Here is a 13647-nt window from a genome sequence, read left to right as displayed (position 1 = left end):
AGTTATGGTTCTACCACTTTTTATTGGGTGGGTAGGTGTGTAGGCAAGATGAGAGTTAGCCAAGTCAATTACCCTCTTTTGGACTCAGATTTCCGGTCTGCAAAAATAAATACAGTTATGCAAAAATCACAATGTTGTTAAGACCAGAAATTATGTATATAAAGTAGCTTACATTGTGTCTGGCCCTTGGGCATGATCAATAAATAGCATCAATCATCTTTAACTTCTCTTTAGAATAACCCAGAAAGGATGAAGCTATTATTGAAAATCCATTCAAACTTTGACTCAAATATTTTTATACAGTAACTATTCAATATATAAAAGTATTCTATGTGTTACTTCACAAGAAACAGCCCTTAACTGCTTTCTCATACTCAGTTATATACATCCATTTACTTTTTGGATGTATGAACTATAGCCACATACAACTAAATGCGTCCAAAGTGGAACTCATCTCCTTTACCCAAACCATGTGTGCAATCTTGACATCATTGACACACAGTTAACTTAGACAAAGACCTGGGAGATTCTTTTACTTTTTCTTTTCTTTCTTTTTTTTTGAGGAAGATTAGCCCTGAGCTAACATCTGCCACCAATCCTCCTCCTTTTGCTGAGGAAGATTGGCCCTGAGCTAACATCTATGCCCATCTTCCTCTACTTTATTTGAGAGATACCTGCCACAGCATGGCTTGACAAGCTGGATAGGTCCGTGCCTGGGATCTGAACTGGCGAACCCCAGGCCACTGAAGTGGAGCACGTGAACTTAACCACTGTGCCACCAGGCCAGCCCCTCTTTTGCTTTTTTTTTTGACAATTCCTTTTCTCTATTCTTCCTAAAGTGCCCAGTTCAAGCCATCAACAACATTTTCCCTGGACTCTTCCACTGGTGATGTTCTACTTGATTTCTCTACAGTTTTGTCTGTCTCACATCTGTCTTCCACAGAACACCAGGGTGATTTTCAAGAAATGCCAATCATCTCACATGACTTTCTTTAAAGAACTTTAAAGTCCTTCCACGAATTTCATCCATTGACTGGATAAGCCCAAGCTTCTTAACAAAACAAACTAAATTTTCCATGATGTGGCCCTTAACTCTCCTGGCCTCCTTGAACCAGTTTACACACTAGTCACACACTGACTGGCTCGTAATTATCCATAAACTCCAAGCGATTTCAGACCTCTCAGTCTGTACAAATAATGTGACGTACTTTTTTTATCTGGTCAACTTCTCATTCTCCTAAACTCACCTGTTTAGGAGGCCATCTAAGTACTCGCTCGTTATGACAAGTGCCCTCATCAATGTCTCAGGAACTCGAGAATTTACCTCAAGCCTAAATTAACCATGCTCAATTGAATTTAATTATGTATAGTCTTACTTTCCAATCTTTACTGTAATTTTTTTCTTCGGCCTACAATTGACAGTACTATGTTTGTCTCCGTATTTCCAGAATATAGTAAATAGCAGTTACATAATAAATAAATGGTTTGTTGGACTGAACAGAAAATTTACTTTCACAGACACCAATTTTTGACTTATTAGTGACAAAGTTAGACAGAATTGGTGTATGAGGGAAGGCAGAACAATTTCAAATCTGCCTCCTCATTTTGGGGTCTCCTTAAAGATACTGAGTTTTTCATCACACTATCTTGTATTCCAATTCATTTATTTAAAAAACAAAAAAGATGCTTGTTAAGAACCTAGAAAAATGAACGTAAAAAGATGTTTGTTAAGAACCTAGGCCATTCCAGAAATTGTTCCAGCTTCTGGAGACATGAAACAACCAAAGTACAATGAATCTTGCCCTTGTGAGCTAAAACTGTTGTGGGGAGAAGGCCAACGATAAACTTCATACCCTAAATGAAAATACGTAAGAGCGTAGTCCTTAGTGATAAGTGCAGTGGATAAAAATAATGCCAGGAAAGGGGTATGAAATTACTGAGAGGCTGTTAGAATTGTAAACAGTTCGTCAGAGCAGCCTTCCAAAGAAGGTGATGATTGGGCAATGACTAGAAGGAAATGAGGCCATGGAGAAATCTGAGGAAGGAGCCATCCAGCCTGAGAGACGAAAGTCAAGTTTAAAGGTTTGAAGGTAATTGCAAGCCTCGGGGCAGATAGGAGACTGACTAGTGTGACGACTGGAGTGGACCAAGAGAAGCAGAGTTGAGCAGGAGATGACATTAATATGAAGAGGTGACTCAAGGGAGTGTCCTGAGGCTGGTGGCAGCTGGCAAACTGTGCTGGGCTCCGCTGGCCTTTTTAATGATCCTGCCTTTTACTTGGAGTCAGATGTGAAACCACAGGAGATCTTGAGCAAAAAGAAAGAGTTGTTTTCTACGTTATTAGAATCACTCAGGCTACTGTAGGGAGAAGAGACTGAAGGGGGGCGTGGGCAGAAGTCTAATTAGAAGAGGAACGCTCTGGACTAGAGAGAACAACGGCTTGGACTGGGATGTTACTAACAAGAGTGATTGCAATTGTTGGTTTTCTGAATATGTTTTTGGGGTAGAGCTTAGAGGAGTTGCTCAAGATTATATTTGGAGTTTGAGATAAGGGAGACATTGCGCATGGCTCCAAGGGTGTTTGGCCAGAGCAACTGCAAGAGTAGAGACACCTTAAACCACATGTTGGATATTGAAGCCACCAAGAATTTTCACAAAAGTACTATTGAAGTGAATGCCAGACAGGCAGGAACTAAATTTTTCCAGAGTGACCTGAAGGTCTGTAAACGACCATGAGAGAAGAGGTGAGAGAGAAGAGATGATGGGGAGGGACCTGTCAGTAGATGACAGTAACAAAGATGGGTAGTGGATAGTACACTGTTACGATATAAGATTCAAAGGGGGAATATTAAGGAGAAGGAGGAAGAATAGTCTAGAAACATCACTGAGGAAACAGGAGTCCACCTACCACATCTCCATGATTAATGATAAGAAAGGTGTGGAGAAAAAAATCCCCCCTGTGGGTGTGCAGCAGGGGAGACACAGCCTTTTCTCTGCTCTGGGGGAGGCTAAAAGGAAATTTTAAAAACTGGTTTTGTTATAGTTCTCCTGTCAAATTGCTTGACCCTGGTATAGTTTTGGGTAGTAGCTCTTTGAGAACTTTCTCTATTTCCTCTGTAAAATCGATCTCTTAAGATTTCTTAACCTTTGGGATCAATTTTGGTAAATTATATCTTCTTGAAAAATTATCCATTTCACTGTTTCCAATTTTTGCATATGTTAAATAAAAGTTGTTTCTTGTGATCCTTTTAATTTCTTCTGTATTATTTCCCTGTTAGAATTTATTATGTAAAGTTGCACTTTCTCCCTTTTTGATTAGGTTAGCTGGTGGTTTATCCATTTAATTATGTTTTTATGATTCTTTTCAGAGAACCAAATTTGGATTTATTTATTGTTTTTAGAGATGTTTATAACTCAATAATACTTGCTGTTACACTTGTTAATTCTTTTTGTGTTTCTATTTTTTTGTATCTTATAAGGTATAACAATGATGTAAAATTTTCACAAAAATTTCTCCGAAAGAAAAGCATACAGTACTTTCACTAAACAAAATAACAAACAATCAGGCAGTTTATTTCAAGATTAAAACATCATGGCTTAGTGGGATTCATATCAAGAATGCAAAATATATTTATTTAGGAACTATATTAAGATTAATTATCATACCATTAGCATAAGAAGAAAAGTCATTACTATCTTCATAGATGATGGATATTTATTTGACCTGAATAAACCATCATTTTTATTTTTAAAAGTCAGTCAAACAAGAATAGATAGATATTTTTTAAACATAATAAGTTTTGTTTAAAAAACCATAAACCAATATAATGGGAAAACATGAGAGGCATTTCCACTTGAATTAAAAACAAGCAACCATTTTCACTGGATGGACTAGCAAATAAAATTAAAAGAAGGAAAGAAAATGGAAATAAGGATATAACATTATCACTATTTGTAAAATAGTTTCCTGGATAATATAGGAGAATCAACTGGAAAACTACAAAAACATAAGAGAATTAAATAAGAACCTCGGTTAAAATTAATATAAAGAGATTAATACTTTTCATATGTGGAAACATCAACTAGATAGAAGAATAAGGAAAAATGATTCTATTTACAATAATAATAAAAGGATATAGAAATAGACCAACAAAGAAATGTATAGGACTTGTATATAGAAGATACTTAAAAAATAGAAGCTACTAAAGGATGCAAAAAAAGCATGGACAAATGAAGAGACAGAAAGTTATTTGACAGAAAAATTCAACATCCAAAATATGCAGTTTAACCCTAAGTAACTAATTTATAAATTTAATGTGTTCCTAATAAAAATATAACTAAACAAATCTGAACTAGTTTATATAAATAAAAGAAAAAATCAATAGAAGGAGTAACTAGGAAATTTTTTAGGGCAAAACAGCATTGAGGTGTTAGCATTACTACATTATTAAGCACAGTTGCAAACCTTAACAATTAAAATTGTGTAACAATAGCTCATGAAAAGATACAAGAACTAATGGACTAGAGGAGAAAGTCTAGAATCGAACGTTCAAATTCCTAAGAAAATGTGTGATATAATAAATGTAACATCTCACATTACTGAGAAAAAAATGAACTATCCAACATATTATGTGGGGAAAATAGCATAGTTGTCTGAAAAAAATACTGCTGGATGGATAACCTCTTACTGTACAGTAGGATAAATCTCAAATGCGACAAAGATATAATATGAATATAATATAATGAATATAATATAATATGAATATGAATAAAATGAAATGAAATATACAATATGAATCCACAAAATCACTAGTAGAAAACAGAATAATTTTAATCTAGGTTTAACACATCAATAGAGAGATGGACAAAGAGTATGAACACAGAATTTACAGAAAAAGTAAGAGAATTGGCTCTTCAATGTAGGAAATATACTGAAACACTCATTAGCAAATGGATAAAAAATAGATGCCATTTTTTTACCTATCATATTGGCAAAAATCCAAATGCCCGACATGACACACAGCTAGGGAGATTGTGTAGAATTAGCCATTCTCAGACTTGGCAGTTGGAATTGCAAATTGTTAAAAGCCCCATAGAATACAACTTGACAGTTATCTCTAAAACTTACAATTGCATATACCATTTGGTCTCAGTTTGAGAATTTACTCTTTTGATATACTTGCACACATTCAAATTGATGCATTTTCAATGTTATTTATTTCTTAATTGGCAGTAAAAGAGAAACTGAAGTTTTTTTTTTCCCCCAAAGATCGGCACCTGGGCTAACAACTGTTGCCAATCTTTTTTTTTTCCCCTGCTTTATCTCCCCAAACCCCCCCTCCTCGCCGCCCCCCGCGCCGTACACAGTTGTATATCTTAGTTGCAGGTCCTTCTAGTTGCGGGATGTGGGATGCCACCTCAACGTAGCCTGATGAGCAGTGCCATGTCCGTGCCCAGGATCCAAACCCTGGACCGCTGCAGTGGAGCCCATGAACTTAACCACTTGCCGACGGAGCCGCCCCGAAACTGAAGTTTAAAAGTCCATGAATAGTGGATTTCTTAAGCAGTATTACATACATATGAAGAATATTATATAGTTGTGAAAAAGGTTTTGAGGGAATTATCCAGTATTCATATGCAAAAATATCCCCAGGATACGTTTTGAGGGGGAAAAAAAAACTCCAGCAAGATGCAGGAATGTATTAATATGCATTCACCTTTACTTGAAATGCATACTGAAAATAAGCAAGAAATTAATAAAAGGGATATCTCAGGTGGGGGACCAGAAAAACGCAGTTGTAATAGTAGGAAGTCTTGCTTTTTACTCTCTCTCTACCTGTCTCCTGTCTATATATTTGAATATGTAAATACATAGATATGTGTGTATATATAGATATATTCTATAGATAAATGATAAATTCTATAATACATTCTACAGATTATATATATATATTTGTATACCGGTATATATATGTTTATATGTGTATATACTTTTATCTAGAGACAGAATATATATACCTATTTAAATAATTACCCAGACACTGAGAGGTGGCTTCAAAACCCTGAGATCTTACCTGTTTCTGCCACGTCTGACCCTCACTATCAGCAACCTTGCTTTTAAGTAATAAATTGGATACATGCCTCTGATATTCCTCAGTCTTAGAACAGAGACCTGCATCTTTCACATTTGTGAAATCCTAATTATTTTGTGGCTTAATCTTGTCTTTATTGTCTTTTTCCCACAATTTAAACAAACAAGAATATGCAGTTCCTGAGAATCCTGTCTCTCGGATTTTCTGATCTAATTTACACGTTTATAGAATAAAAGAATGCTTGCTGCGCTTCTTAAATTTAATCATGGGGTTAATGGGAGGGACGAAAAGACGCGTTGGTTCTGGTATCAATTACCTTCTCTCTGCAGGAGGAGCGTTATCCGCTGCTTGGACCGTGAGGGCGTAAGTCCGCCCCACTATCAGTTCCACCCCCGGAGCGATGGTGATGAGCCCTGTTGTTTTATTGATGATGAAGTCTCCCTGCGCCCCGACCAGGATTTCGTATGTGATCTCCCCGTTTGACCCTTCGTCTGCGTCAACTGCAGTGAGCTGGAATTGAAAATCACAACATCAGTCCTCTGGGGACTCAACTTCCCACCATTGCGTCATTTCTCCCCCAACAAAAGGAGCTTACTTTCAAAGACAAAAAATAAGTAAAGAAAGTTCTCTTGGCATTTATCCTCATGTTTTCTTGGACTGAGGCTACTGTGTTCCGTTGTGATACTGACGCAATCACATCAAGAAGGATTGTTTTTCTATTTCTTGTGAGAGTGATAAAAAAAAAAAATGGAGGGATCTTGAAGACGATCTTTAATTTAATAAAGAAAAAAAGAGGAAAGCCCTAACAGCAAACCTAATATTCCTATAGGAAATTTAATTTTATTCTCTATGTTACCTGCTGTTCTTGATATATAAACACATCTTACTAGAGGCTGAGTCCTGAAAAAATGAAATAGGTGAAGTTTTCCGTTCTTACGCGCCCATCTTTTCTTTCGCTCTCATTCTTTTCATTCATAATATTTTCCTTCCTGTCTCCCAGAGACTCTCTTGTCCTCGAGTCCTCTTTATTTAAACTTGGCTTCAGGAAAGGTTCTTATAATCTTGTTTGCTCTGATTTATAAAGGACGGATAAGGCCTACATTATTACCTTTTCAAAATCAAACAAATGCATCTACAATTGTAGAATATCTAATGAAAAAATTAGAATATTGAGCCCAAGAAATATTTTTTTAAGGAAAGGGAATCAACTCAGAGTCCCTGGAATAATACCACACAAGCATCTATAAGGCTAATTTGCACAAATTTATAATCATTTTGGAGCACCTGGTACCCAAGAGTTAAAGACTATATCTGCGTTATTATGTGTGAAAAGAGAATGACCATTATTAATTTCATAAAGCAAAATTAAGGTAATAATGATTTAATAAATATGTTAAATAAGGCTCCTTGACTTTCTGATATATATAAATTCACTTAAGTGGGAAAAAACAAACAAAAAATAGATTTTATTGGGAAATTCTATAATATCCATTTTATAAACATTTACAGAATTTTCTGTTTCTGTCATCCCAGAAATGACAGATGGAGAAAAGAAAGGTGACCTCAGTTTACACGTAAAAGGAAAACAATTAAAAGTTTCTTTTTGAATAAAGAAAACCACGTCATTGTAATAAATGAAACTGTAGGGAAATATTTCTCCTTTATTGACATTTTCTTATGTATTTCTGATCCCTGAGTTTCACTCCTACAAAGTAATAGTTCTTTATTATTCACAGCCTCCTTTGGGTGGCTACTGGACATTCTGGTGTACCTTCTTAGATAAAATGTGAGTGTGCACATTTACCTTGAAACTCGAATTCAATTTCAGGAATGCCATGTTAATTAATGGCCCATGCAAAGGCTCATGTTTACCATCCTGATGAAATATAAACAAAGTACTTTACACATCCCATCATGCTTAAGGGGATACACTGTTCATATTCTAGTCCTATTTTTATTATCCACTGCATTTAGAGTGATAATATGTGTAGAAATAGCATCAACAAAAATAATTGAGAGGAAAAAAGGAAACTTGAGAAAGTGACATTAATTCAGCTAAGCCTGAGATTGGGTATTTGGGGTGGACAGATGTGACTGCCAGAAGGGAAAGCATTTCATAAAATGACTCTGGGACTTACATGAGAATGACAGACATAGTCCTAAAGGCAAAGGAGAAGGAAACTATTTGCAGAAACAGTCAAAATGAATGATGTATTTTTATGGAGAACTATCCAAACAGACAAACTCATTTTCTTTTGTGTGTGGATAAAATTAGAAAATGAGAGGATAGGGATAGCCGAGGAGATATCAATTTTGATTATAGTAAATCATTTAACACAATGTCTCACGAAATCTTAATTAAAACTTAGCTCAAATTGGATTCAATATTAACATTCTTCTTGGGACTTAAATTGGCTAAAGGAATTTAATGATGACTGGCAATGCATCAAGTTAAGAAGTGTTGGGGAGCGTGCTTCAGGGATGCAGGTATTATGGCTGGTCTTATTTAACATTTTCATAAATGATGTTGGAAGGGAGGATAAGCCAGAGGATAATTAAATTGAAGACAGCACCCATCTGGGAGGTGCTGTAAATACCAAACATTACTGCAAAGGGAAGGGCATAGAAATACCCCCCAAACTGCAGAGCCGGCCAATCACAGAAAAGCGACTATATTCGAGAAACACAACCAGCTCCACAGAAACCATTAGCAAGTAGGAAATTTAACAAATAAGCCAAAAGTGAATTCTAGATTCAGGTTACTTAAATAGCTTTATACTATTTTTCAGTCTTTTGGTACTCAATAATAAAATAGTGGGTTAAGAATCAACATTATTGCATCACCACACATGCAAACAAAAATACTTTGAAGCAATTATTGGTGGTCGGAGATAAGAAAAGGGAGCTGAGACAGGGACTCTGCATGCCAAGAAAATGGTAACATCTTCCTCGAAAGACCCTGAAACTAAACTATGGTGGGGATTTAATCCAATTACAATTCAATGATTCTGTGATCAGTGGTCTATGAGACGGACGTATATGAAGCCCCATCCTAATTCAGAGGGGAAATCTACCTCTTAAATAAAAAGAGAATGGAGAGCAGGCTTTAGTTTACATGGAGAAGCCAAAGTGTGCCGTATAAGTTATCAGATGAAAGTAAAATAAAATCTATGATTTCTGTTTTACTTAAATGTTATGATATTTAAATGGTAAGAAACAGTAAATTGTTTGCCTTTCTTTCCTGTAATGTGCTACAGTCCTTTTCAGGAAGCTTAATCTTACCCTCCCACAGTTCCTTCCTCTCACTCTTCTGATATGTACATATTCCAGGCATCCTTATCAGTCACATCTCACTCTCACACACACAAAAAAATTCTGATTTGCCCATAGTATTTCCTTTGTATTCTGGCTGCAGTTTACTTCTCTCTTCAATCTCCCTTTCCTGTGTCTGAGAAATTGACAAATATGGTTTGATGCAAAAAAACAAATGTAAAGAATATTGGATCGTAAACTGAACAAGAAAATTCAAATTGGAGTCTCAAAAATGAAGCAGGGATAGAATAAAAGTCATAGCTGATGAGAAATAATCACCAGACCTAAACTACAATACAAAAGTGTGAACATAGCATATTTATATAAATATGTTTTCACTGAAAATGAATTATGGCTAAATTGATGATGAATAAGTGTGCTACTTGTTTGGCATTTTTGCCTCCTGTGTATTCCTGGGCCCTTGTTTCTAGTAAGAGGCCTTTTTGTTCCTTTGGGAAGCTATCCATCCCCTTCACTCCCATGTTTGAGTGGCGCTGAGCCTTAGCTCCGGCTATGGAGTGAGGTTCAGGTCTGGACACTGGTTCAAGAATTGGCAGGTTATCTAAGTTCCTTTAGTCACGGTAACTCCAAGAACTACAGGAAAAGAGTAGTTCTTATTTCCTCTGGGTCTAGATTAGTGAATTTACATCTGATGTTTTTGCTGATCTTCTTGTCTGCATTGGGTCTGCCTAAGACTGAGGAGCGAAGGATACAATACCAGGAAATATGGAGAGAATATCATTGATAACACTGTTTCCAGTTATGCCTGAGCAAATTTACCATTGACTTTTCCTGATATATGAGCCCTAAATATATGTTTTTTAAAAAAAGCTAGGTTAGGGGCTGGCCCAGTGGTGTAGTGGTCAAGTTCAGACGCTCAGCTTGGGTGGCCTGGGGTTCGCAGATTTGGATCCTGGGTGCAGATCAGCACACGACTCATAAGCCATGCCGTGGCATTGTTCCACACACAAACTAGAGGAAGATTGGCACAGATGTTAGCTCAGCGACCATCTTCCTCTAGCAAAAAAGAGCAGGATTGGCAACGGATGTTAGCTCAGGGCCAATCTTCTTCACCAAAAAAAAATAATAATCAATAAATTTAGAAAGCTAATTTAATTTGAAAATATGTTGCTTCAACCAAAAGAATCCTAAATATTATAGGAAAAGAATTTTATGATTAATTATTTTTCTTGGCTTGCTTTATGACTATTTTTTCTTCTAGGATTATTGTACATTGAGATTCTGGTATGTGGTGCCCCGTGGTCATTAATACATCAAACCATCTTTGATTCAACATATGGTTATTCATTACAGTGGAAAAAAGTCATGTTATGAAAGTGATAGAGTATGTAGAAGTGGCAGAAGTATGTAACAAGTAATAAAAAATATATATACACAGATAAATAACATGCAGATATTTTTCCTGTAATAATAGTTGGACTTTTAAACAAAGTAATTGTCTATTGTAAAATTAAGCACTTTTCAAAATACTTATTTCTCAGAAAGTCTTTTTTAATCTCTTTATTATTCAAGTTAACTATTCGAACTTGGCAAACAGGAAAAAATATAGCTACTTGAGTAAAGTTCTCTTTGTCTACATGTTTAACTTCCACATATGAGTGGAGTCACACAGAGATTATCTTTCTCTATCTGGCTTGTTTCACCTAACATAATACCCTCAAGGTCCAACTCTGTTGTTGTGAATGGGATGATTTTATCCTTTTTTATGGCTGAGTAGTATTCCATTGTGTATATATACACCATATCTTCTTTATCCAATCATCAGTCGATGGGCACTTAGGTTGCTTCCATGTCTTGGCTATTGTGAATAATGCTGCAATGAACATAGGGGTGCATGGGTCTCTTTCAATTGCTGATTTCAATTTCTTTGGATAGATACCCAGTAGTGGGATAGGTGGGTCATATGGTAGTTCTATTTTTAAATTTTTGAGAAAACTCCATACTATTTTCCATAGTAGCTGCACTAGTTTGCATTCCCACCAACAGTGTATGAGGGTTCCTTTTTCTAAGTATGGGCGTTATTAATCTGATTTCAAATTTAAAAAAGCCCTTTGTCTGCTGAATGAGAAGATAGAGAGAGGAGAGAATAAAATCTAAAGAAGGGTATTGCACTTGTCTACGTAACAGCTGATGGTGGCTCTTACTAGGATGGTGGCAGTGGGAAGAAAATCAAGTAGATGTATTCAATAAGTATATGAGGAGAAATTAGTAAGACTTGGTAACAGATTGGGAAGCGGGAGTAAATGAGAATGTGGCAAGAATAACTCTCTGGTGTCCAGCTTGAATAACTAAATGGAGGGTGTTGTTATTTTCTTAGCTGAGGAATATCATCCATTTGAACAAAATATAGATGATGTAACAAAACTTCAAATTAACTTAATGTCTGCAAGATGAGTGGGTACCCTATATAAATTAAGAATAATAATTTTGGTTATATGTTTTGATTCTAAAGCAAATGTTTAGGTAAGAAATTGTAGTGTGGTCTTTAGCAAAATTAAATTGTTTCAAATATCAAAAACAAAATTATGTACAAATGTAAAAATTTACATTTTTGTAAGCTTTGCTCAGCAAATCTTTATCTGGTATTTGCTGAAATACTAAATCTCACCAAGACCTTAAATAAATATAACCATCAAACTTTAATTATGATATCACAAACACACCACAGAGAGCAATATCATTAATTGATGTAAAATAAATTGTCAAAAGGTATTAAAATGCTGTACAGGCTTATCCTAATTTTAGTCATAATATTGGAAATTATTTTAAGAACTTTTAATATATAATTTTATATGTAATGTTTGTGCATCTACCACAGAGTACTAAATAACACACATAACACTGAGAGATATACTCAGATAAGGCAGTAAAGGATATTAATAATCATAAATCTTTTATATAACTCATGAGACTTGTTCAATAATAATAATAATAACTAGATAACATTTATACAAGACTATCATTTGCAAAGTGCACATGTGGTAGTAGTTCATATAACCAATTTAATACTCATGACACCCTTGTGAAGCTGGTACTATCATCACCATTTTAAAGATTAGAAAATTGAAGCATAGAAGGCTAAACTATTTGTCCAAAGTCACATGAAGGTACACAGTGGCAAAAGGGGGCAAAACTTGCTGGTCTAGCTCCAGATTCTATCGTCTTTAAATGGATTCAACGTCAACTCTGCCACTTGTAAACTTCATGAATTTGGACAAATTATTTATCAACGTATTAACTCAAATTCTTTATAAAATTAAGCAGTGAAAAAGAAATATTTTCAAAGTAATTCCTAGCTGTAAGATTCAATGAAGTTTGACAGACACAACTAAGAGAAATGTATCAGGAACGTTTCCAGTGTAAGGTATTTTTCCATAGCAAGAGCGTTAAAGGGGTAGGCGGCTGAAGCTGTGAAGTTACAAAGCATTTTGAGAAGTGGCTGTGGGACATAACTCTCTGTGTATAACAGAGAGAATTCTTAAGCCAAACAGAACACATTTCTAGAATGAGACATTTTAAAACTGATTGCGAGCACATTAATGGAGGGAATAAATTCAATGGATATTTGGTGACTCCATACTGTGTGGAAGTAATTATGCTGACCACTGGTGGTTAGAGATTGTTAAGAGTTTCTGTCCTAAAGGAATTTATAGTTTAGTAGGCTAGACAGACATAAAAGCTGACCTTAATGCAAGGCAGAGTAAAATGTATGATAGATAGGGTTACTAGCTGGATCTGTGGGAGTCTGGTGGAAAGAACAATGAATTCTGACTTGTTAGCAAAATAAAGCCTTTATTAAAAAAGTAACATTTGAACTGTGTACTACAGAATGAAAAAAGGTGTAATGTGGACCAAAACTTAAAACTTGAGAGAGATGTCAATAGGCATAGAACAGGAAAGATATTCCATGCTAAAATTAAACAAAAAAAAAAAACCCTGTATATGATCTCAGAGTTGAGATCCTCCATGGAGGAATGTAGCAGGAGATGACAAAATATTTGAACTATTGCATAAATCTTCTTGATTGCATGTGCGGAGACTGCACTCTTTTTTGGGTAGGTTTTCCGGAAGAATGGGGACCTGCTCTGAATCTTGCTTCAGAATAGTCATTTTGTAGCAGGTGGTGGAGAAGCTGCAGAAACAGGGTTGTCAGAGTCTACTGTAGTAGTCTAACTTACGGCAGTGCATAGGCACGGAAAAGGAAATGACGACAGACAGATAC

The 13647-nt window shown here is 35.6% G+C and overlaps 1 protein-coding gene across 1 annotated transcript in view; it reads right to left on the bottom strand.

Moving 5' to 3' along the window:
- Nucleotides 1-13647, bottom strand: part of PCDH15 (protocadherin related 15) — an 874042-nt gene that overhangs the window by 276213 nt on the left and 584182 nt on the right. Inside the window, exon 16 of the mRNA XM_046654051.1 lies at nucleotides 6409-6602. Coding sequence (XP_046510007.1) covers nucleotides 6409-6602 — 194 coding nt within the window. The remainder of the gene's footprint in view (nucleotides 1-6408; nucleotides 6603-13647) is intronic.

Source organism: Equus quagga, chromosome 2, assembly GCF_021613505.1.
Source record: "Equus quagga isolate Etosha38 chromosome 2, UCLA_HA_Equagga_1.0, whole genome shotgun sequence".
NCBI classification, from domain to species: domain Eukaryota; kingdom Metazoa; phylum Chordata; class Mammalia; order Perissodactyla; family Equidae; genus Equus; species Equus quagga.
Note: the sequence above shows the minus strand (reverse complement) of the source record. Positions and strands in the feature narration are given on the sequence as shown.